This window comes from Oppia nitens, unplaced genomic scaffold, assembly GCF_028296485.1.
Source record: "Oppia nitens isolate AA-2021 unplaced genomic scaffold, nextdenovo-longstitch-racon4-pilon3 scaffold17_pilon_pilon_pilon, whole genome shotgun sequence".
NCBI classification, from domain to species: domain Eukaryota; kingdom Metazoa; phylum Arthropoda; class Arachnida; order Sarcoptiformes; family Oppiidae; genus Oppia; species Oppia nitens.
Window position 1 is genome coordinate 668,176 of NW_026533196.1, and position 22,001 is coordinate 690,176.

General features: G+C 29.3%; 5 protein-coding genes and 2 non-coding genes across 8 annotated transcripts; 5 read left to right on the top strand and 2 right to left on the bottom strand.

Moving 5' to 3' along the window:
• Positions 1-1,698: 1,698 nt before the first annotated feature.
• Positions 1,699-4,504, top strand: LOC128965586 (uncharacterized). The gene is made up of 7 exons (XM_054312297.1): positions 1,699-1,906; positions 1,992-2,167; positions 2,227-3,488; positions 3,551-3,758; positions 3,834-4,060; positions 4,135-4,366; positions 4,451-4,504. Exons 1-7 carry the CDS (start codon positions 1,779-1,781, stop codon positions 4,492-4,494), a joined length of 2,277 nt encoding a protein of 758 aa, XP_054168272.1. The 5' UTR covers positions 1,699-1,778; the 3' UTR covers positions 4,495-4,504.
• Positions 4,505-7,149: 2,645 nt separating this feature from the next.
• Positions 7,150-12,248, top strand: LOC128965543 (transmembrane protein 94-like). Its single transcript, XM_054312250.1, has 9 exons — positions 7,150-7,420; positions 7,495-8,974; positions 9,034-10,047; positions 10,114-10,813; positions 10,879-11,311; positions 11,392-11,546; positions 11,623-11,717; positions 11,782-12,046; positions 12,110-12,248. Exons 1-9 carry the CDS (start codon positions 7,322-7,324, stop codon positions 12,180-12,182), a joined length of 4,314 nt encoding a protein of 1,437 aa, XP_054168225.1. The 5' UTR covers positions 7,150-7,321; the 3' UTR covers positions 12,183-12,248.
• Positions 12,249-12,791: 543 nt separating this feature from the next.
• Trnak-uuu (transfer RNA lysine (anticodon UUU)) lies at positions 12,792-12,864 on the top strand. Its single transcript has one exon. It is a non-coding gene; the product is annotated as a tRNA-Lys (tRNA).
• A 414-nt stretch (positions 12,865-13,278) lies between these two features.
• On the bottom strand, positions 13,279-14,288 carry LOC128965546 (transcription initiation factor TFIID subunit 9-like). Its single transcript, XM_054312252.1, has 3 exons — positions 14,143-14,288; positions 13,864-14,084; positions 13,279-13,801 (listed from the first exon to the last, which is right to left on the bottom strand). Exons 1-3 carry the CDS (start codon positions 14,148-14,150, stop codon positions 13,362-13,364), a joined length of 669 nt encoding a protein of 222 aa, XP_054168227.1. The 5' UTR covers positions 14,151-14,288; the 3' UTR covers positions 13,279-13,361.
• Positions 14,289-14,541: 253 nt separating this feature from the next.
• Positions 14,542-16,887, top strand: LOC128965545 (casein kinase I-like). The gene is made up of 7 exons (XM_054312251.1): positions 14,542-14,879; positions 14,957-15,067; positions 15,130-15,278; positions 15,346-15,574; positions 15,636-15,955; positions 16,314-16,623; positions 16,694-16,887. Exons 1-7 carry the CDS (start codon positions 14,804-14,806, stop codon positions 16,807-16,809), a joined length of 1,311 nt encoding a protein of 436 aa, XP_054168226.1. The 5' UTR covers positions 14,542-14,803; the 3' UTR covers positions 16,810-16,887.
• A 617-nt stretch (positions 16,888-17,504) lies between these two features.
• On the bottom strand, positions 17,505-17,586 carry Trnas-uga (transfer RNA serine (anticodon UGA)). Its single transcript has one exon. It is a non-coding gene; the product is annotated as a tRNA-Ser (tRNA).
• Positions 17,587-18,122: 536 nt separating this feature from the next.
• On the top strand, positions 18,123-21,916 carry LOC128965640 (myb-like protein P). Of its 2 annotated transcripts, XM_054312379.1 has the most exons (5): positions 18,123-18,784; positions 18,849-19,012; positions 19,065-19,141; positions 19,204-21,524; positions 21,612-21,916. In XM_054312379.1, exons 1-5 carry the CDS (start codon positions 18,706-18,708, stop codon positions 21,776-21,778), a joined length of 2,808 nt encoding a protein of 935 aa, XP_054168354.1. In that variant the 5' UTR covers positions 18,123-18,705; the 3' UTR covers positions 21,779-21,916. The 2 variants fall into 2 exon arrangements, with proteins under 2 accessions (XP_054168354.1, XP_054168353.1); XM_054312378.1 differs by having other exon boundaries at positions 19,204-21,916.
• The last annotated feature ends 85 nt before the right edge of the window (positions 21,917-22,001 follow it).

The window sequence follows — 22,001 nt, forward strand, 5'->3', positions numbered from 1 at the left end:
AAGAGAAATGATGGCTTATATACGTATAAATATATATATATTTGCAAAATTTGACATTTAGACCACTGCTGGGCATAAAACTAACCTACAATTTGTCATTTGAGAAATTTATTGATTTTAAAAGCAAAATTGGTTTTACAACTAATATTAAATTATAAGCCCTTGTAAAACATCTGTGATATTATTAAATATTAACAATATTTCAAAATCAAATACCAAACTATTATTTTATGCGTTTAACAATATTATTAATAATTATATGAACAGCATTTCAATAATTTTAATGGTAAACTGTTTCAAAATAGTATTTCATATAATTTATTATGTTATTAAAAATCAATTTCACTAAATATTTATAAATAATAAACTAATGTTTTATAATAGAAATTATATTTTTTTATGTAAGGTATTTAAATACTTAATTTAAATTAGCATTAACTAGAAATTATATTAATTGAGTTTAAAAATTGAGTGTTTAAATGTTTTAAACAAAATAAAATTTTTGTAAACATATTTGTTTTTAAATTGTTTATGATTTTCTGCAAACTATCAGTTTTTTAATCATTAATATTTAGCAAAAGTGATATATAATGATAATAGAAAAATATAAATAATATTTTAAATGTGTAATAAAATATAATGCAAATGACAATATTTTCATTTACATAATATATATACAACAATATAAGTTTATATTAATATAAATATTATATTATATACAAGAGTTTATTGACCGAAATATTGTTGTTGAGTTTACCATCAATTTTCAAAACAAAAATCATAAAAATTGTATTCAAATATATTTAGTTTTGTAGTCAAAAAAATAGTTTGCAATTCTAATGCCTTTTTGTAAAAATACCATTAAAACAGCAAATAAAACAATCAAATTTTATGTATTTATTATTATTATTATTACCACAAAATTATTACTCAATATATATTTAACATTATCATGTTTTATCCATAGCTTTTCTAATTTATTACAAAAATGCCGATATATATTATATATAAATATAAATATATTTATGTATTGTACAGTAGATTTCTTTTTAAAAATAAAATGTAAAATTTTAAATATCTTGTATTATATGGCACAATGTTAAGTGGCATATATTTGCTAAAATAATTTAACATTAATTTGATTTATATTATATACTTATATAATATAAATATAAAGTGTATAAACTGTATTACAGGAATTATTATAATTGAATAACTAATAAATTAATTTATTTAATTTGTTGACTAATTGTTTTATTAGTCATAACTAAACAATTGATATTTCAAAAAAAATTAAGATTTTTATTTAATTGATAAATCATTAGAAAAACAATAATTTTTTTTTAATTATTACACAAATCTACAGTATATCCTAATATTTGTATCATAATTTTATACACTTGACAGTATCCGACAAATTACTTATTGTAAAAATTAATTTACATATTGATTAATGATTAAACTAGTAATACTGTATTAAATTATAAAAATTACATTTTTCTATTTATCCCATTTTTTCATTACTTACTATTTATGATAATTTAAACTCCAAAATATTGATAGTATAGTCATAACTGATAACTTTGATAATTACATTCAAAATAAGTGGTGACTTCTATAGAGTAATATATGTTTAAAACCATTTGTTTCCCCAAAAGGAGACTTTTGTGTAAAACATTAAATACAATAAACATATGATTTTAGATTTTTTTTAGTAAACAATAAATACTTGATTTTGAAACAAATGTTAAATAATTGATTAAATTATTGTCAATTTGATGCCAATTATGGCTGCGTTTGGTTTGAACGGCAAATGTGTCCGACTTGTGGCCAACAGTTGGACCCGATTTCAATGCAAACGACACTTATTTGGTCTGAAACGATCAAAACCCGGGATTTATGTCTTGTAATTATTTTTTATTGAAACAATGTTTTACTTGTATTACGTTAAAGAAAACTAAAACATTAAATAGTTTTTAACCGCTGACCAGATTTCCTGATATACCGTCGGACACATCCGAGACCAACGAGTTGTTGCGTATACCGATTAACGACTCTGTGACCAACTTTTCAAAACTTTCGGCCGAAAAATGTGTGAAAGCGATATCAAAGATGTCCATTGAGTTTGAGTGGTGTATCAACTCTTTAGAGCAAAGATTTGATGAAAGTTTGTACAATTGTTTGATAACTTTTTTAATTAAAATTAATTTATAAATGAATTCTCAGAAAATTTTGACATATCTTTGGATGAAACGATACAACAAATTGAAGACCGATTGGTTTCATTAGATTACGGATTGTCTACATTGAGGACATTGAAGAATGTCGACAAAAATACATTTGGTTTTAAGTATTTCAATCAATTCTTCAGCAGAATTCAAGAGCTAAAAATCCGACGTTTTCTAAGTCAACCCATTTATTACTATATGCGTGAAATCAATTCAAACAGAGATAAACTTAATAATCAACAGAAGAAGATTGTGGATAAGTATCTCTTGGAGTCCAAACTTTTTGGAGCCAATCTATCGACAAATGAATTGTCGGCATTAAATGAAATACATAAAGAATTGTCAGAAGAAAAAACAAAATATAAATACAATTTAACCGAAGCCACCAAACGATTTAGTCATGCGATCGATGATCCGGCGCTGTTGCAGGTCTTACCCGATGAACTGATTGCTTCAATTGGCAGTCACAGCAACGCCACCGTAACATTGCATTCATCAGTATTTAATCCATTTATGGAGTACTGTCCGGACAGACTGTTGCGATGGAATTTGTGGATCGCTTATAATTCTCGCGGATCACCTCTTAATGACAGCCGACTAAGTAATAGTGTTTGTATTGAAAAAATTAGAGGATTACGTCGTAATGAGGCACAAGTTCTTGGATATGACAACTATGTTGAGCTCTCGATGGAGACCAAAATGGCTCGAAATTTAGAGAATGTTAAGAATTTTATAACAACTCTTCACTCGAAAAGTAAATTAGCATTTGATGCAAATCTTAAAGAGTTGAATGAATTTGCCCGAAACAGTGGTAGCTTTGATGCCGATAAAGTAGAGCTCTGGGATCTACCGTATTGGCAAAGAAAACTATTAAAATCTACGTATGATATTGAAGACACAACTGTTAAACAATATTTTACAACTGATTCTGTATTTAATGGTTTGTTTAATTTGGCCGAACGTTTGTTTAATATTAAGATTGAAGAAGTTATGAAACCACAGTTTAATGGATGGCATGAAGACGTCCGACTTTTTAGAATATTATCGCCAAATACTGGAATTGTGGCCTCATTTTTATTGGATCCATATTCCAGACTAAATTCTAAGAAAAATATGTCTTATGTAGAGTTAGCTCTCAATCACTGTCACTCCCAACAAACCAAACCGATGTCTTTCTTTATTACAAATTTTGACAAACCTTTAGTTAAGGGACAGTCGACTCAATTATCGTTCTCTCAAATTATAATATTATTCAAACAGGTTTTAAATACATATGATTTTAGAGTAAAACTTTGCAATTTTAATATTTATTTTTTCTAAAGTTTGGTCTTATTTTGCAAAATTCTTTAACTGACATAAAATATAATGAAATCAGTGGTTTAGCAAACCTTGAGTGGGATGTCATTCATTTTATGTCTGAATTCTTTGCTCTCTGGCCTTTGAATTCATATGCAGTCATATCTTCGTGCAGTAGTCATGTGACCGATGGCTCGCCATTTCCTGAACAAGAGTTTGACAAAATAAGAAAAGGTTTTATTAAAACATGAGATAAATTAATTATTTATAAAATAATATAAAATTTAATGGTTTTATATATTTATTTAGCTCACTATCATTTTGCTTCATTTGATTTTAAACATGAAATTTACAAAATGACTCTCGACTTAGCTCTATATTCAAGTAAAGAGTTTTGGTTAAACATAAAGGATGAAGTTTGGGACGAATATATGACACCATTCACTAGAGATAAACTGGATACTCATCCCTGTTCTTTCAAAGCTATATTCTCTGATGAATTTCCTGCCGCTTACTACACACATAAGTGGGCTCAGGTATAATATTTTATTTTTTTTCAAAACATGAAATTTTTGTATTACCGGTAAATTATTAATTAAAATTTTTACAGATGTTAGCTTCAGACACATTTCAAGCATTTCAAGACTCAGGACTTGACGATCAAAACGTTATCACCAAAGTGGGCGACCGTTTTAAGGAGGCGTTTCTTATTCAAGGCAATAGTTATAATAGCGAAGAGAGATTTAGAAAATTTTTAGGAAGAGATCCATCTCCTGACGCACTTCTCAAGATTAATGGTTTATATGGCCACCAATCACATCATAAACGAGATCATACTATCGGTATATTTGACTTTTTTTAGATTTTTCTGGTTATATTTAATTACTGTATTTTATTTAAAATTTTGTTTTCATCTTATATTATAGGCAATGATAAAGTAAATATCAGCGAAAAATCAAAAATTATTTAATTTTCAACTAATGTTATATTAATAGCAATTATTGTATTTCTATTCTATTAAATAAATAAAAGTAAAATTATCAACAAAAATAAATGTAAAGATTATTAATACAATTATTTGAGTCAATTTTTTCCTTACATTGTTTAATGACATTTATTGAAGGATTTGTTTTACGTAACGAAAATCATTAATAATTATATACATCTATTAAACATAACCATTAATGTCTATTAACATTTGATAGCATCGATAAAATATTTTAGTAATTTATTTATTATAATATCATTGTTTTATTTGGATTTACTACAGTAGGTTCATTTAGGGTATATGTGATTCAAAAATTACTATATTTAGTCAACTCAATATTGCATTTAAAATTTTTAACCCATATATCGGATTTGAAATTTACAGGTAATATATTTGTTTTTAAAAATTATTTAAAATATATTTTAGTTTATGTTTATGTTATTGATAATGAATAACATATTTTTCAACAAACAACACAAGCTTTTTGGTATTGTAATGAAGTAATTTGTATTTTGTATATTTATATAATACTGCAAAATTGTGATATTAAGGATATATAATCATAAATTTATATTATAAATAAAAATATTTTATTTTAATATTAAACACTTATATCTTAAACCTATTATAAATGACTTAATTTAGTACAAGTAATATACTGTAATATATTATCTTAATCACTAGAAAAATATAGATAGACAACAAATTTTATTATATTAAATAACTACAAATGTACTATTGTATTATTAAGTTATTATAAAATATCAAATAGTTATAAAATATTTCTTTTGTCTATATTTATATATTTTTAAAACATATTTATTTACTTTTATATGTATATTAAATTGACTTTACAGTAATTATTACCTATGCTTACCTGATACCATCTAATTATTTTATTATGAAAATATTACTATTGTATAACTATTATAAGATAAAATTGGTACCATAAATAATGATAAAAATTTTAATAAAATATATATATTTGATAAAGTTAACTAAACTAAAATTTTCTACAATTTGCATTTCAAATAGAAATGTGCAATAACTTGAAAACTACAAAATTCTATTAATGCCAAAATAAACTAGGTAATGTTGCATGATTTATGGTGAATTACCTAGATATATAGTAAAATTTATATAAATATGAAAATCTTTAATTTTAAAATTTCCTAAAATAGGTTTCTAGATTTTTGATAAAATAATTAAATTTATTGGATTCTATATTTAATCTAAAATAAATCATTCATTTAAACAAATTTTCTATTCAATATACTGTAGAATTTGAGATATTTAATAGCAAATTAATATGTTATGATCAGGGTTTTAAGAAAATAAATGCCTGCCCTGGCAATGCCCAAATAGATGCCATAAATGCCTGGCATTTTGGGCATATATTTTATTTGCCTGCCAATTTAAATTGCTAAAAAGCAACTGTATTTATAAAAATAATGTAATTTAGTATTTTAACGTGTTAATTAAATTTACAATTAATTTACTTATTTCCAATGATATTACCTTTTAATTTAAAGGTATACAAAACAAAAATACAAGAAAATATATTATAAAAACAATGTTTTATAAATTAATTAATAATATAAAATTAAAATAATAGGTGTCACCACCTGAAAATAGATGCCCAGGGCATGGCAGAGGCAGGGCAGACATTTGGCAAAATTGGCATCTATTGTTTATGCCTGCCATTTTTAAAACCCTGGTTATGATATAATTTTAACAATTAGTTGTTGATAATTACAATATTAGTTGAATTATACAATTTTTATAATTATTAATAATTCAATAATTATTTGAAGGCTTAAGACTTAGAAATTATATAAAATTTGTTTTAAAAGTATATGCTATTATAATATTGTTATATAAACTATTATATTTAACAATTATCCTAATTATTATATTTACAGTTAGAATATAATAAAATTTATCAAAATCATTATTCATATTTTTAAAAATTAAATATAAAATATTAATTAGAAACATTTATTTCAATAAAATTTATATATATATATATATATTTTTAGATAACTTTATTATAAACGCTTATAAGTTATAACTTTATTATATAACTGTAGAAATATTTAATTTTTAATCCATTGATTTTTTGGATTTAACGCAAAAATAGCTTTAGTTATATTTAAGTACACTATTAGTTAAAAAACAATGTAATAATAGTAATAATACATGACATTCAATATTGTGTTTATTTTAAGTGTTTTGTAACAAATCCTTGAAATTCCTATTTGTCTAATTCCTAATGAAATAGTATTGTATTAAATATATATATATATATACTGTATATCAAAAAAATATATTCAATGATCAATTATTTTTAATTTTTTAAAACATTTAAACTACAGTATATACAGTAAATAAATATATATATTATATAGAAAATATATTGATTATAAAATATTATATAATTTATATAATTAAAACTTTCTGTACATAAGTATTATTTAATAAATAATTTGAAATATTATATTCAATGCAATGAATAATTTTATTTATTTATCTATAAATTACTGTAAATTATATTAATATACAGTTATAGAGTAAAAACATGTATAAAGTTATATAAAGTCATTGAATGAATGTGTGAAGTATTATATGATATTAATAGTAATACTTAATACAAACGTTATGTCAAAACATATGAAAACATTAATGTTTTGGTTGTTTTGGTTGCGATAATAAAAGTCATAAATGGATTTATCAGACGATTTACAACACTTTTACATTGACTATCACTTAACTATCACTTATCATATCTGATCCCAAACTCATACCTGTGATGACTGACGAGACCCGTCGGACACGAGTGGGACTGACCACAGAAGAGGCACTCAAAAAGCTTTACCAACAAATAGATCAACAGTTGACTGAATGTCAGGTATGTCTTAATTGATGATATTTATCATTCATTAGATGTTTGATACGATTGTTGACGATATTGTCAATTGTCAGGTGAAGCCCAAGAGTAGTGAGACATTTCGGTATGTGTTTCGGCAATCTTTTGGTCACTCGAGTATGAGTTCGACATTCCGGTGGACATCGATTGTATTGCTCTTGTATTCAACGTTTGTCTATTACATGGCCTACGCTTACGGCCACTTCACGTCCAGTATTCCCCTCTTCATTGAGGCCACGATTTTGGCAGTCATTCTAGTCTTCAATATAGTGATCACCTTTTGGAACACAAAAACAAGACATCTAGAGATCCAACGCAAAGCTAAACTGTTATCAAAACAGATCAAGAGTTATAATGACCAACAATTGATTGATTTGTGGAAATCATTGCGATATTACCCGAACTTAAACACTCCTTATTCGCCGTGTATTTCACTTCAATGGACTTATCGGGATAGCAAACGGATCAATTTGCCGACTCCACTGCTAGTGTCGGGAGATGTCATTCTTCTGAGTCCCGGTAGGGCTGCACCCGCTAAATGTCGATCCATTGAAAATATAGCTGCAAATCAAAGTCATGCTAATCACACATTCTCTGAATCCAAGAGTGACTATTGTCTAAATATTGGTGATTTGTTTGTACCGAGTGCTGGCAGTGCACCCGACTCTTTCACAACACCACGTCTGCGAAAAGCTGCCAAAGCCATGAAATTTGTGTTACTCGAGACGCCATTTATAAATGATCTCAAAACAGCCATTTCTGTCCAATCGACCCGAAAGTTCGCCACCGCTTTTGAGAAGGAATTGAATTTAATATTTTATAAATACATTGAAAGACTTATAATACCTATTATTTGGAGCGTTATTATGATAGTCAGTGCCATTCATTACGGATATTTAGAGTCATTGGGCGACGAAACGGTGACCACTTGGTCGGCATCTATTACATTATTATTGCTAAGACCTGTTATGGCAATATTGCCACTTCTTCCATTAGCACTGCCTCTATGTTGGCTATTGCTCAATGTCTATGGTTTATCGCATTTATTTCAAATCTGTGCCTCAAATTTTGATAAACAAGACATTACTAACATTCAGGGAAGTCCTGGAAGTATATTAACCGGCAGTAATATTGGCAGAAATAAAGAACAGTATTTTAAGTCAAGTAATAAAGAGTTTTATATGGAAGAACTGGACTCTGAAAGATCTAACGTTCCTCTTATTGATTCAAAATTAAGTTGTTTTGATATGATATTAAAAATGAAAGAATTGCTTTCAAGCAATGATACAAACCTTTGGAGAACCGCTAACTTATTGCATGTTTTGGGAAGTATTACAGCGTTTTGTTGTGTAGACAAAAAAGGTATCCTTTCGTGGCCTAACCCTACAGTTGATAAGGTATACTTCCTTACCTCAAAAAATAATAAACAAAATAAAAACGTTTCACATGAAGAAAGTGATAGCGACTCGGATGACGATTCAGACAATTCTGAGAACCACTCATATCATAAAAGGAAGAAAAGAAAGCATAAGAGCTGTAATTATTAAAATAGATTTGATTTGGTTTTTATCTTAAAATGATTGTTCTTTACTTAGCCTTAATGTCAAACTCAAAGGCCGATTGCATACAATTAGATATAACACATGATCCACATAACGCTTATGGATTACAATTTGATGACACAGAATGGCACAAATATTTACCAAATCTAAAACCTCTTGGATTAGCCATTTTGCTCAATACGTGTAATCAAGAAGCTCAGGAAGAATTTATCCAATTCTGTGATCACGTGACCTGTGAATCACTACATAATGAAGCAGCTGTTCCTGTAGTCAATAAGAGATGTTTATGTGAATTGGCCCGACAGATAGGATTTACCGAAAATGCCATCAAAGGCTATGAATATAATTCTCAAATTGCAATGTTTAGACATATTAGACCAGAAGTTATACAAAAGGGAAAACTTGCCAAAAGTCTTAACTTTCCACGACTTAAAATGCCATTTCCTAACATGACTTCAGCTGTAATTAAAGATATCTATTCAAATACCAATCAAATATTTTCTCAGGGAACTGGAGATCTTATATTAGATGCTTGTAGTGAGTATTGGGACGGACATGACCTCTGTGTTCTCACGGACTCAGATCGCAAAAGAATTCTTGATTTTTATCACAGAAGTAGTTTAATCTCTTATTGTACAGCATTTTCATACGTTCCTCTCAATTCAATTCAGGAAACAATTACTCTAAATGATTGTTACATTGAATTAACTCCCGATTCAAGTCATTTATTTCCTTCACAAAAGAGCTTAGATTCGAGTTTTCGGTCATCAGAGCATTCAAACCATTTACAAGTTATGAGCGAAAAATTTTCGGCCACAAAAAATGCTATTCACGGCCACCACTTGAGTTCTGATTCATTAACAAAATATGATGACATTAACCACCGATCCAATAGACCAAAGTCTTCAGCTTCTAATTCATCCAATGATACCTATCATATAGAGGTTCTTATGCATCAAATGAGTAATGAAGTATTTATTGGAATGACGACAATGCAATATCAGGCCTGTTCTGACTTTGTCAGACTTGTCGAACAACTTGAAGCCGGTATTTGTCTATTAAATAATAGTTTCATTTAAATTGATTTTTTAAACAAATTTCTTTAATCCAAAGCTTGTATCCGTTTTGTTCACTTCTCCAAAGAGAATGAACTAAGAAGTCGTGTCTTTTCCGAGAAGATGGGACTCGAGTCGGGCTGGAATTGTCACATATCTCTACTAAATGATGACATACACAGTGATTGTAATTTAGGTACAAATCAACCGTTTAAAGGCTCAAATTTATCGTTAATACAAGAATCACAAACTATAACAATGAATGCAACTGTTTGTCGGTCTCAAAGTGCTCCGGGATCTGTTAATCTTGAAATCTCAACCGTTAAGTTTGCAGATGACTGTGATATTGAGGGAATTGATGAAAATATTTCTGATGGCAGTCAACATGAGATCAATGCAGATAACGGGGCACTTCTGGAAAGAACATCCAGTAACGAAAGTCGGCGTATGAGTAAAGCCACATCCAATTTGTCTCCCTCTCCCAGTAGAATCACAACGAGCACCGGGACTGAAAACTCGGCTCCCATTGCATTTGATATGTCTAATCGGGCAAAACTTCCAAAAGGCATTGAAAACATAAGACCACATCTTGAAAATGTCGATAACGTTCCACTTTTGGTCTCACTATTCACTGATTGTGATCCATCGGCCACTAAAGAAATGATTCAAATTATGCAGGAATACGGAGAAGTTGTCTGTGTTATAGGCAGTGCCGCCAATATTGCTAACATTCCTATATTTCTTCAGGCAGATGCCAGGTATATGTTTATAATAATACAGTATTTACAAACTGACTGTTAAATCATCTTTTTATTATTATTAGTATTGGTGTTGAACCCATGTATCCACAAGTTTGTATAACAGAACCCATTAAGGAAGCTGATGGATATATTGAATCTCTTCCCGAAAATTTTATTGGACCGACCGATTTGGCCCGACAACTAATAACACTTCCCTGTTCTTTATCATTGTATCGTCAAAATTCAATGATCTTTTATCAGCTGATTCTTGAATCACGCGATTATATGTTAAAAATGAGAAATAGTTTTCAATTTTTTCTTGGCTCGTGTCTAAGCCTAAGTTTGGCCCAACTATTAACTTCATTATTATTTTTACCGCCACTGTTATCATCAGGAGTTGTCTTATGGTTGGCCTGTATTATTCTTCCTATTCTTAGTTCATCACTCATGGCTACTGAAGTGGACGATAAAGTAATGACTATCGCTACGGGAAAGAAATTACATTTAAATAAAGAGGTTTTATTTTTAATGAACACAAATAGTTATTTTAAGATTTATTATATAAATAATTATAATATTTTATTTATCACTTATAGAGTGTAGTTTACTTTTTTATGTGTTATCTCATAAAATTTGCACCGTCTGTATTGGTAAGTGTTCTTTGTTTTGGTCTGATAATTGGACACTCATGTGGTGGTATACCTGTGGGACAACTAACAGCAGGTCCCTGTTGGATGTTTAGTGATGTCAAGTGAGATCAAACAAATGATTTTATAATTATTTAATGATTTTCTAAATATTTCTAATAATATGTAATATGACTGTAGAGCTAACACATCCACATCAGACACCGACTACTTTTGGGCCTCTCATCTAATCATTGGTCAGACCATTGCCTCACTGTTTCTAGTTTTATATATAGGTTATTAACATTTTTTTAAAAACATTAATTTATTGAAGTTTTACTAAATGATAGTTTCATTCAGTTATCATATCAATTGGTTTTGTTCATCGAAATCATTTAATTTGGCAAAGAAGTCCATTGACTAATAAGTGGTGGATATTTATATCATTATCACTGATAATGAGTCACGCGTTGCTTTGTATTATTGAAATTAGTATTTACGTGCGATCAACACGTGTTGTCATAGAATTTGTCTCTTCCATTCCGGCTTATGTTTGGTGTCTGGGCTTTTTATGGCCATTTCCTCTCATTTCAATCAATACATTAACTAAAAGACATGAAATCAAGTATACATTTAACTATTAATTTTATTTGAAATAAATAGTACTTTAATTATTGGATAATTTCAGAGTCTATTGCCGTCAACAGCGAAGGGCACGACTCGAGTTTGGAACCAAACTGGGAATGAATTCGCCGTTTTAGACAATTTTTAAGAGTATTATGTCGTTTGAGAGCTTTATAATTGTTTAATAGATATAATATTAATATTATGCCAAATAATTACAACAAAAATCTATTTTTGAGACTAAAATCTACTAATTTAATATATAATTTTAGAAATTATTGATAGATTTCTTAAGCCAATGGATGGCATTATTGTTATATACATTGAACTTAAATTAATTTTTTAAAGAAAAAATTATCAACATTAAATTTATATCATATATACAGTATATACTGTAGTACAGTAATTGTATTTTTAAAAATTTTAGTTTTTACTTAAACTATCAATTTAAATTATTTGCTACTTTTATTAATAGATATTTATAGATTTATATACAAGTATTTTATGTAAGTATTTGTGTGTATTGTTGAAATTTGCATAAATTTTTTATCTAATAAATTAATAGTCTATAAATATATATACAAATTTAAATAATATAAAAAACTTATAATAAATGCTTTTATAATTTATTTATTGAAAATAGTATACATAATAATGTATTAAATGTTATTAAGAATTTATATTTGCTTACAAAATAATATGATTTAATAATGGCTTTCAATAACTGATATTAAAAATCAATAAGAGCCCGGGTAGCTCAGTCGGTAGAGCATTAGGCTTTTAACCTAAGGGTCCAGGGTTCGAGCCCCTGCTCGGGCGCTTTCTTTTTTCTTAGCTTAAAACAATATACTATATATAAATAGTATGTTTTATCAATGTATTATCATTTTTTAAGCACACAATTTATCTCTAATTTACTTGTAATACGTTATTTAATTTTAAAGTTTAAAATAACTTAATTAAATTTATTATTATTAATTAATAGCAAAGTATTAAATTTATATTTTATACAATATTATACAGTTTATGCCACTTAAAAGTTTAAATTTGAGTAATATTATGTAATGAGTTAGCAAGGTACTTTATATAACTTACCTAATATAAGGTAAATGTATACTAAGTTAGCTTGCTTAGCATAAAGTTAAATGAACACGATATTATTCAAATTTAAACTTTTAAGTGGCATTATCTGTAGTAATGAGCAATAGTTTATAATATATTTTTTAACATATGATATACACTTAGAAATTATGGCAAAAACCATTAGACAATTAATTAAAATAAACGAAAATTCAATTACAGGAATACAACAACAATCACGAGTCGTCTAACTTTCTCTTCAAACTTTGAGGATCTGATGTTTTAATTGTAAGACCGGATGAATTACCAGTAATTCTTTGTGTTAAAGACATGGATTTGATAGCAGAGCCGTTATTGTTAGAGTTAAGAAGTGATGTACCGGTAATGGATGGTCGCGATTGAGTCTTTGATTTACTAGATTTTTGTTTATAATTGCATGCAATAAGACTGTATCGATCGGCCGGAAGTCGGGGTCCGTTATGCGACTTAATGGTAGGCAACGGCTGGTTATTCTTTGTGCGAGCGATTTCCAGTAACAGATCTCTTGGTGGCGGACCTGTAAAGCCTTTGTCCACTTGAAGCTGAACAGCGAGAGTAATGTCATCCGCATCGATGGCTTTCTTCTTAGCATAAGAGGAGAACAGATGGGCGTCTTCTAATACATTCGACACATAACCTATTGTCCAATAATATCAGTTAACAATGTCATCAATAATCAACAATTTATAGTTAACTTACGGTATGTAAACTCAACCATTTGGTGGATAACTCGCGGTTCATAATCAGTGATCGCCATATCTTTAAGTATTTGTGTGACAATCATAGCATCCTTTGGAGTCGACTTATTACTCAAAGATGTGGTCAAAGTTGTTGCCGTCGGTGTTGTAGCCGTTGTGGCTGTCGTTGCATTTGCTTTGGCCTCACTTTTCGTCATCTTTTTCGTAGTATTACTACTTCCTCTGCAATCAATTAATTGCAATCAATGTGAAACAAATGGTAATCAAAGTATATTAATACTTGTCCATCGCTTTTGGTGTAAGAAATGATGCAGTTGTGGATCAAATGAAGTGATGTTGTGATGATTGTGTTGATAGTCAATGGTATTGATTGAATGCATTGACAATGAAATCAAATGCAATCAATGATTCAAAAGTAACGTCAAATGTATTGAATGTCTGATGTGTTATAATGTATTGATTTGAAGGTCAATATTGTTTGTTTGGACAATCATTTTAAATCAAACCATTGTTTTGGTTTATATTTGATTGTAATTATAGTAGAAATCAATTGTATATACAATTGTTTATTAATATATAGATATATATATATATATATATATATAGTTAGTATATATGAATGAGTTATAAGTAGTATATATTATATATATTATTGAAACATATTATATGTGATGTTATGAATGTATTTGTTGTAGAGTTGAGTGACTCGATAGCCATAAGACATAGCATTTAATAGTTGTGTTAAAAGCAGTGATTCATTGACTGACAGACAAACACAACTCAGTTATAACGCAATACGTGTTGTGTTTGTGACCACAAGTGTCCACAAACTGACCAACAATACCATCACCAAAGTCTTCACTGCCAAACCATACAACTATCACCTAATTGTCATCCAATTTGATAATTATGTATCATTTATAGTCGACCACAACATAACAATGGAGTTGCGAGTCGGTAACAAATACAGGTTGGGCCGCAAAATCGGGTCGGGCAGCTTCGGGGACATCTATCTCGGTATGTCTAGACTATTGTTTTACTATTTATAAATGTTATTACTTATATGAATGAATTGGATCAATGACCTATCTTAGGCACCAATATTACAACAGCTGAGGAGGTGGCCATCAAACTGGAGTGCATTAAGACAAAGCACCCGCAACTGCACATCGAAAGCAAATTTTATAAACAAATGTCCGGCGGAGGTATGTATTATCAACACGTGTTAACATTTATCTAAATTAATGCACTAATTATTGATTAATAGTTGGCATACCTGTAATCAAATGGTGCGGAACTGAGGGTGACTACAATGTTATGGTTATGGAACTGTTGGGTCCAAGTCTTGAGGATTTGTTTAACTTTTGCAGTCGAAAGTTTAGCCTTAAGACAGTTCTTCTATTAGCTGATCAATTGGTAAAATTGGTTGAAACAATTGAGATGAAACATTTTTGTGTCACAATTGTGTCTTTGTCTTTAATAGATCAGTCGTATTGAGTTTATTCATACCAGAAATTTCATACATCGAGACATAAAACCGGATAATTTTTTGATGGGTTTGGGAAAGAAGGGAAATCTGGTTTATATAATAGACTTTGGTTTGGCAAAGAAATATCGCGATACCCGAACACATGCCCACATCCCGTACAGGGAGAACAAGAACCTGACGGGAACCGCCAGATATGCTTCCATTAACACTCATCTGGGAATCGGTACGAGTTATGCACAACATTTGTGTTGATGTGAATGTGTTATAAATTGCTTTATATTTAGAACAAAGCCGTCGGGACGACTTGGAGTCGTTGGGTTACGTATTGATGTATTTCAATAGAGGAAGCCTTCCGTGGCAAGGATTGAGAGCGGCCACCAAACGACAAAAGTATGAGCGAATCAGTGAGAAAAAGATGTCAACTCCTATTGAAGAACTATGTCGTGGATTTCCGGCAGAATTCTCCTCTTACCTCAGTTACTGCCGAACACTCAGATTTGATGAAAAGCCTGATTACTCTTATTTAAGACAATTGTTGAGAAATCTATTTCATAGACAAGGATTTACTTATGATTATGTGTTTGACTGGAATATGTTAAAGTTTGTATGTATTGTTTATTACCATTTTATTTACATATATATTAATATAAGTTATATATATAGTATTTATATCGATCACTCTGTTGCAGTGCATGTACTTTATTATAATTATTTTTTAATGAAACTAATTTATTAGCATTGATTTCAAATTGTAATTTCAAATGTTATCAGTAAATGTATTTCATTATCCATATTTGATAATACTATATACGATGATTAGGGTATATTTGATTGATTTCTAGGATAACATAATATTAGAAAATGCATTATTGAATATACCGGTAGTCGTAATAATAGTTGTATATTTTAATTACATTTCAATTGAAATTATGATAAATAATGATTACTAAATTTGATGAAAGGGTGGGAATCGTACTCACAATGCAATTGATGGCACAAACGGAGACCGTCAGCTTCAGAACCAAAGCACAGGATTGCCTCAATCAACACCACAAGCGGCCAATAATCACATTCAATCACATCATTCACATGCATTGAATCTGACCAGAAATGGTACGACCGTTAGTGGCAATGGCGGCGGCACTCCTGGTAGTGCTACTCCTGTGGCTAGTGGTGTCCAAACTGGAAATTTTCCACAAAGTAGTAGAAGAGCAAGAAATAATTCAGCAAATGCTGCCATCAATGCAAACGTTGACAACGGATTACTCACTGGTATGTAATAATAATAATAAATACGGATAAATGTATTTAATAATTAATTATTATTTTGATGGCTATTTAGGCGGTGTTCAGATACCACCATTTGTGCCTCATATGAACGACCAAAACATTGATTTTCTCGCGCATCCTTCGTTATTACCATCGACTTCTAGAGGCGATAGGATTACTCACAGATAGGATAGGATTACAATTTTTAGCAAAAATTATGTGACATTTAACTCAAATTATTTAAATTATTATTTTAATTATATATAATAATAATATTCAATTTGTAATGACAATTATTTACCGCATATATATATATATACCTAATGGTCATTCCTTTTAATCTATTGAATAATCATAAGTTTCTAAATGAAAAATAGGCTCTTCATAAAACTTTAGACTAAATTTTCTAATAATTTTTAATAATTCAAATCAAATTAACTTTTAAACAAATAGTTAACGCCTAGTCTTCTGAATAAAAAATAATATAATCTGTTTCTCATTTCTTAAATAACTCAACTCATCATAACTTGATTTTGAGCCACAATTTCATAAAAAAAATATTTTTATTGTTTATATATATAATTTGTATTAAACCAATTGTGTATATTTTTCACATTATGTCGATAATAGTTAATGGATTAATCATTGCTTAGATTACAATTTTTGATGCCTTTTACTCAATAATATTTGTTTTTTGAATACAATTATATGAATTATTATAATTTAATCGAAATAATCAAATAAAAATTGTCATTTTTAAGTTTTTTATTAAATACGTAAAATAATTTTTTCATTTAAAATGTCTAACAAAAATAAATAAGTGTTTACTGTATAGTATTATTTAAAAAAATAAATTACGATAAGGTATGACCAAAAAAAATTTACGCAGTCGGCAGGATTCGAACCTACGCGGGGATACCCCAATGGATTTCAAGTCCATCGCCTTAACCACTCGGCCACGACTGCTACACATAAACCCTCACATCTAACACACAAACAAATCAATGCATTGCTTTGTGTACTTTAATGGCGCTATTTTTGAATAACTATTGAATCAATTATTGCTATTTTAAAGCTTACATTTGATACTAATATTTATTACGATATTTCCTATATTATTAAAAATCATTAAATGTTAAATAAGTTACTTCAAGTATAATTCAAATAATATGAATAAAACTAAATGTTATATTTTAATTAAACTTATAAATGTTTTTTAAAACTTGTATTTTAACAAATATTATGTCGAAATTAATTAAATAACTTATAATACATGTAATGATAAAAATGCTGACAAATTGCTAAACGATAATATATTGTTGAGTCGATAATAATAATAATAATAATAATATAATGATAAATGTTTGACTAATAATTAATATGTATTATTAGCATAATTAGTATAAATTAGACAAATATATAGTTTTAATATAATATAATATAATGTATTATTTTTTCGGTCATTTACTAACTATATATTGAAATATATTTTTCATAAGTTAGTGATTCAGTGACCGAACAGTTTGATTGCAATAACATATAACTCAAGTGACTGTTAGTGTTGTAAGTGTTGAGCGCTTTTGCCATACGATTGGTTCGTATGCTTTCAACTTATATACAGTACTATTGAATACATTGATTGCATTGAATGTATTACTTCATCGCATATAATAAGTGCTGACATTTTGTTTGAATATTTGACTCAAATTTGTTTTGCAAACTAAATGAACCAATAATTTGATGAAACAATATATTAATTAACTATTGATTTAACACCAATTGGTCACACAATTAACATTTGCCATCATTTGATGTATATATTGAAGACATAGTATTTGATGATAACATTTGTTGACAACAATTAAATCGCTTTATTGTCGCAAATCTGACGACAAGTCAATCATTTGAACACTTTTTAGTCATTTTCAGTGAATCCACTTTTCAGTGAATCCACTCTTTCAGTGAATCCACTCTTTCATTGTTTTCATTCATTCATTTCATTACTTATTTGTATTATAGTTACTAATTGTATATAAGATAAGAGACTTTTTTTGTAATTATATTTAATATAAAAAATATAAGACAATGGCTTCAATTGATTATTTTGAAGACAATGTCCAAGAAGTGCCTCACAAAAGCCGTGAAGATAATCACACTAACAATGGTTTATATTGTATTATCATATATATTGATACAACAGATGATTGATAAATGATTGTCACTAATAGGTGCCAAATGGGGTCAACAAGAAAATGAAGACAATTGGCTGAATAATAGACAAGAGTTGAACGAAGATGTAAGTGATAAGAGTAATGAAGACAATGACCACATCATCGTTGACAACACATCACCGGTCATATCGAGTCGTAAAGAAAGATATCAGTATTCAAAGGTATTTATTCAATATATTAATTACTTATTTATTGAGTGTATTGTAAATATAGGAACAATTATATAATATCTTAAAGACAAATCCATTGTCTCGGATTCGACCCAATTGTTTGAGCAGTGAATTCGTTGAGTAAGTCTTCATCGATATATGTCTAACATTGAAAACTAAAATATTTTTAACTAAATTTTTAGTTCTGAATCTAATCTCTGGAATCCTGAGAAATGGATGTCCAGTAAGTCTCCGGTTGTAATTACATCTTTGAAACATAGAGACAGTAAACGCGATGCAAATGAGAGTTTGGCGAAAAAGTCAAATAATTTAAAAGATAAGTTGATTGATGAAGACAACAGTATTATATTGAGTCCACAGAGAGGAAGTTTCGGTACGGGCTGTCACGTGTCGACAACAACTACCGCCAGTAATAAAGGTTGTGGTGATGTTCCAAGAGATAGAAATCGAGAGAATTATAATGAGAGAAACAAATCAGATGAAAATGATGTTCAACCGCGACAAAGACGTATTGGAAGCGGAAGAATCGTAAATAAAGGATCTGATTGGATGGATAGGAGTTATGATAGGGATAGAGACCGCGAAAGAGATAGTAGTAATAGGGATCGCGAAAGATATGATCACCGAAATGTTCAAAGAGATAGACGAGATTATTCAGACAATCGATTCGATATGGATGATAGAAATGATAGAAATGACAGAAATAGGGACCGAAAGTATCAGAGAAGTTATAATTCATCGGATAATTACTATAGAAATACTCGACATAAGCACGAGGAGGAAGAAGTACCGGATTGGTTCACTGAGTCGATTGACATCAATGACAAGATTGAACTTCAAGGTTTCAAAGATGATGACAGAGCCGACAACAAAAACACTAAACAAGTTGTAGAACCAAATGAAGTCAAACCAAGAGAACCTAAAGAAGTGAAATCACAAGAGATTATTATAAATGATAAATCAGTAAACAAAGAGAATAACACAAATATAGATGATTTTGATGTAAATGCATTGTTTAAGAATAGCGATTGGCTTACAAATGGTATAATTGATGAAAAAGACATAATGTCATCAATTAACAGAATCTCATCCAACACTGACTCTGATGGTGAGCGCACAGAAAAAAGTCGATTTAACCGCTGGTTTAAAACTAATGAAAACAACCAAACGACGGCTCAAAATTGTGATAATTTTCAACAAAATATGTTTCGAGACTCGAGAGAGAAAACTGTGACCAATAGTGGTCTTCCAGTGACGGCAAATACAAATGAAGCACAGACTGCCTTTACTCCTGTATATAATGGAAGTCATAATTTATTGAATTTACTTACGGCTAACAATATGACTCATATGTCAATGGACACGATGTCGGCTAATAAGTTGGATCTATGCAAAGCTGTCAATGTATCTGAAATTGAAGCAAATTTTAAGCAAAATAATGCCAAAGAAGTTAATAATGACAGACAAGCATTTGAAAAGATAATACAAGAATTAAACAAAAAGACAGTACAAAAGTCAACGGATAGATCCGCTTCTAATCAATTAGAGTCCGAAAATAGATTGTCAACCAATGCACATCCAGATCTTAAACACAATATGTATACTTCTATGGCAAATGAAAGACAATTATTAAATATGCTTAAGAATCCAAATCATATATCAAATGATACCAATATCGGTACTTCACATAAGGTTGATCCCCGAAGATTTGTTAATGTGGCCGATATTGAAAGTAATATGAAAGCAATGCATGTAAGAGAAAGTACTAATGACAGGCAATCGTTTGAAAAGATAATGCAAGAACTGAACAAAAAGAGTCAATTAAAGTCATCCGAAAGAATGGATAATCATATTAACAATGAAACTAAGATCTATCACATCAATAATCAAAATATTGTTATTCCTAAAACACAGCAAACAATTACCGGCAATTCTCCCACCATTTTGGACCTAATGAAAGAAGAGGAATACAAGTCGAAGTTTTCAAACCAATCTAATGCTTCCACACCAATACAACAATTGATAGCTCAAAGAAATGGTAATGTATTTGTTATGCCTCCACAGCAAATGATGAGATCAGAGCAACAACAACAACAACTTCTACTTCAACAACAAATTAAACTCCAACAGCAGCAGCAACAACAACAACATCAGATGCACCAACAGCATCATCAGCAACAACAACAGATTCAACATCAGCAGCAGCAACAGCATCACCAACAAGCGTTGAATTTGTTGAACTTACAGAATATGGCGAACCAATTGAATAGACAGAGACAAAGTCGACCACCAAATGTGATTCCTTCAAATCAAGAGGTGATTAACAATACTAACTATATGTTAGAGAAAACATTATTAGAGCGAAAACTACGGGAAATGTCTCCAACACTGAAAGCTCAAACATTACAAGCTTTTCAAATGATGGACAACAATACTCCTAATAGTGGCAACACATCAATCAAGTCACCATCGATGGCAACTTTTTTGCCGACATCAGTGCTTCGTAAGTTACACTCAGAGAAAAATAGTACCGATGCAACGTCTAGTCCAACTAAACCTCTTAACGATTATTTAACTGCAAAACCAACAGCTAATCCAACACCATTGAGACCAATAATTAAATCAAATAATGTGATGACAACTCCAATGGCATCTAACAGACCACCAGTTATGCAGAACTTAACCTCATCTCAGATGTCATTCATTGGAAACAGTGATCAGTCTATCAACTCATTGATGGCATTCCAACATAACTAAGATTTTAAATTTTGAATACTTTAAATGTTTTACATTGTATGTATGTATCAGTGATTCTCAATTAAATATCAATCAAAACAATTATATCGATGCTTAAGATCTTTAAAATATTAATTAATAAAGAGATACACTGTTTGTCATCCAATATATTGTACAGTAATTATTGTTTGCTTATATTTGGTGTCCAATACTACAGATTACTACAATTTTTATCTAAAAAAAG

Bases quoted from the DNA above. Each gene is read 5' to 3' on its own strand.
- LOC128965640 (XM_054312378.1), top strand. From the start codon at position 18,706: ATGGCTTCAATTGATTATTTTGAAGACAATGTCCAAGAAGTGCCTCAC. The intron at 18,785-18,848 runs GTTTATATTGTA...TGTCACTAATAG, and splicing joins AGATAATCACACTAACAATG to GTGCCAAATGGGGTCAACAA. The intron at 19,142-19,203 runs GTAAGTCTTCAT...CTAAATTTTTAG, and splicing joins TTGAGCAGTGAATTCGTTGA to TTCTGAATCTAATCTCTGGA.
- LOC128965586 (XM_054312297.1), top strand. From the start codon at position 1,779: ATGCCAATTATGGCTGCGTTTGGTTTGAACGGCAAATGTGTCCGACTT. The intron at 1,907-1,991 runs GTAATTATTTTT...ACCGCTGACCAG, and splicing joins AAACCCGGGATTTATGTCTT to ATTTCCTGATATACCGTCGG. The intron at 4,367-4,450 runs GTATATTTGACT...CTTATATTATAG, and splicing joins TAAACGAGATCATACTATCG to GCAATGATAAAGTAAATATC.
- LOC128965543 (XM_054312250.1), top strand. From the start codon at position 7,322: ATGACTGACGAGACCCGTCGGACACGAGTGGGACTGACCACAGAAGAG. The intron at 10,048-10,113 runs GTATTTGTCTAT...TTTAATCCAAAG, and splicing joins TGTCGAACAACTTGAAGCCG to CTTGTATCCGTTTTGTTCAC. The intron at 12,047-12,109 runs GTATACATTTAA...GGATAATTTCAG, and splicing joins ACTAAAAGACATGAAATCAA to AGTCTATTGCCGTCAACAGC.
- LOC128965546 (XM_054312252.1), bottom strand. The intron at 13,802-13,863 runs GTAAGTTAACTA...ATTGGACAATAG, and splicing joins AATGGTTGAGTTTACATACC to GTTATGTGTCGAATGTATTA.
- LOC128965545 (XM_054312251.1), top strand. From the start codon at position 14,804: ATGGAGTTGCGAGTCGGTAACAAATACAGGTTGGGCCGCAAAATCGGG. The intron at 15,575-15,635 runs GTACGAGTTATG...CTTTATATTTAG, and splicing joins TAACACTCATCTGGGAATCG to AACAAAGCCGTCGGGACGAC. The intron at 16,624-16,693 runs GTATGTAATAAT...ATGGCTATTTAG, and splicing joins TGACAACGGATTACTCACTG to GCGGTGTTCAGATACCACCA.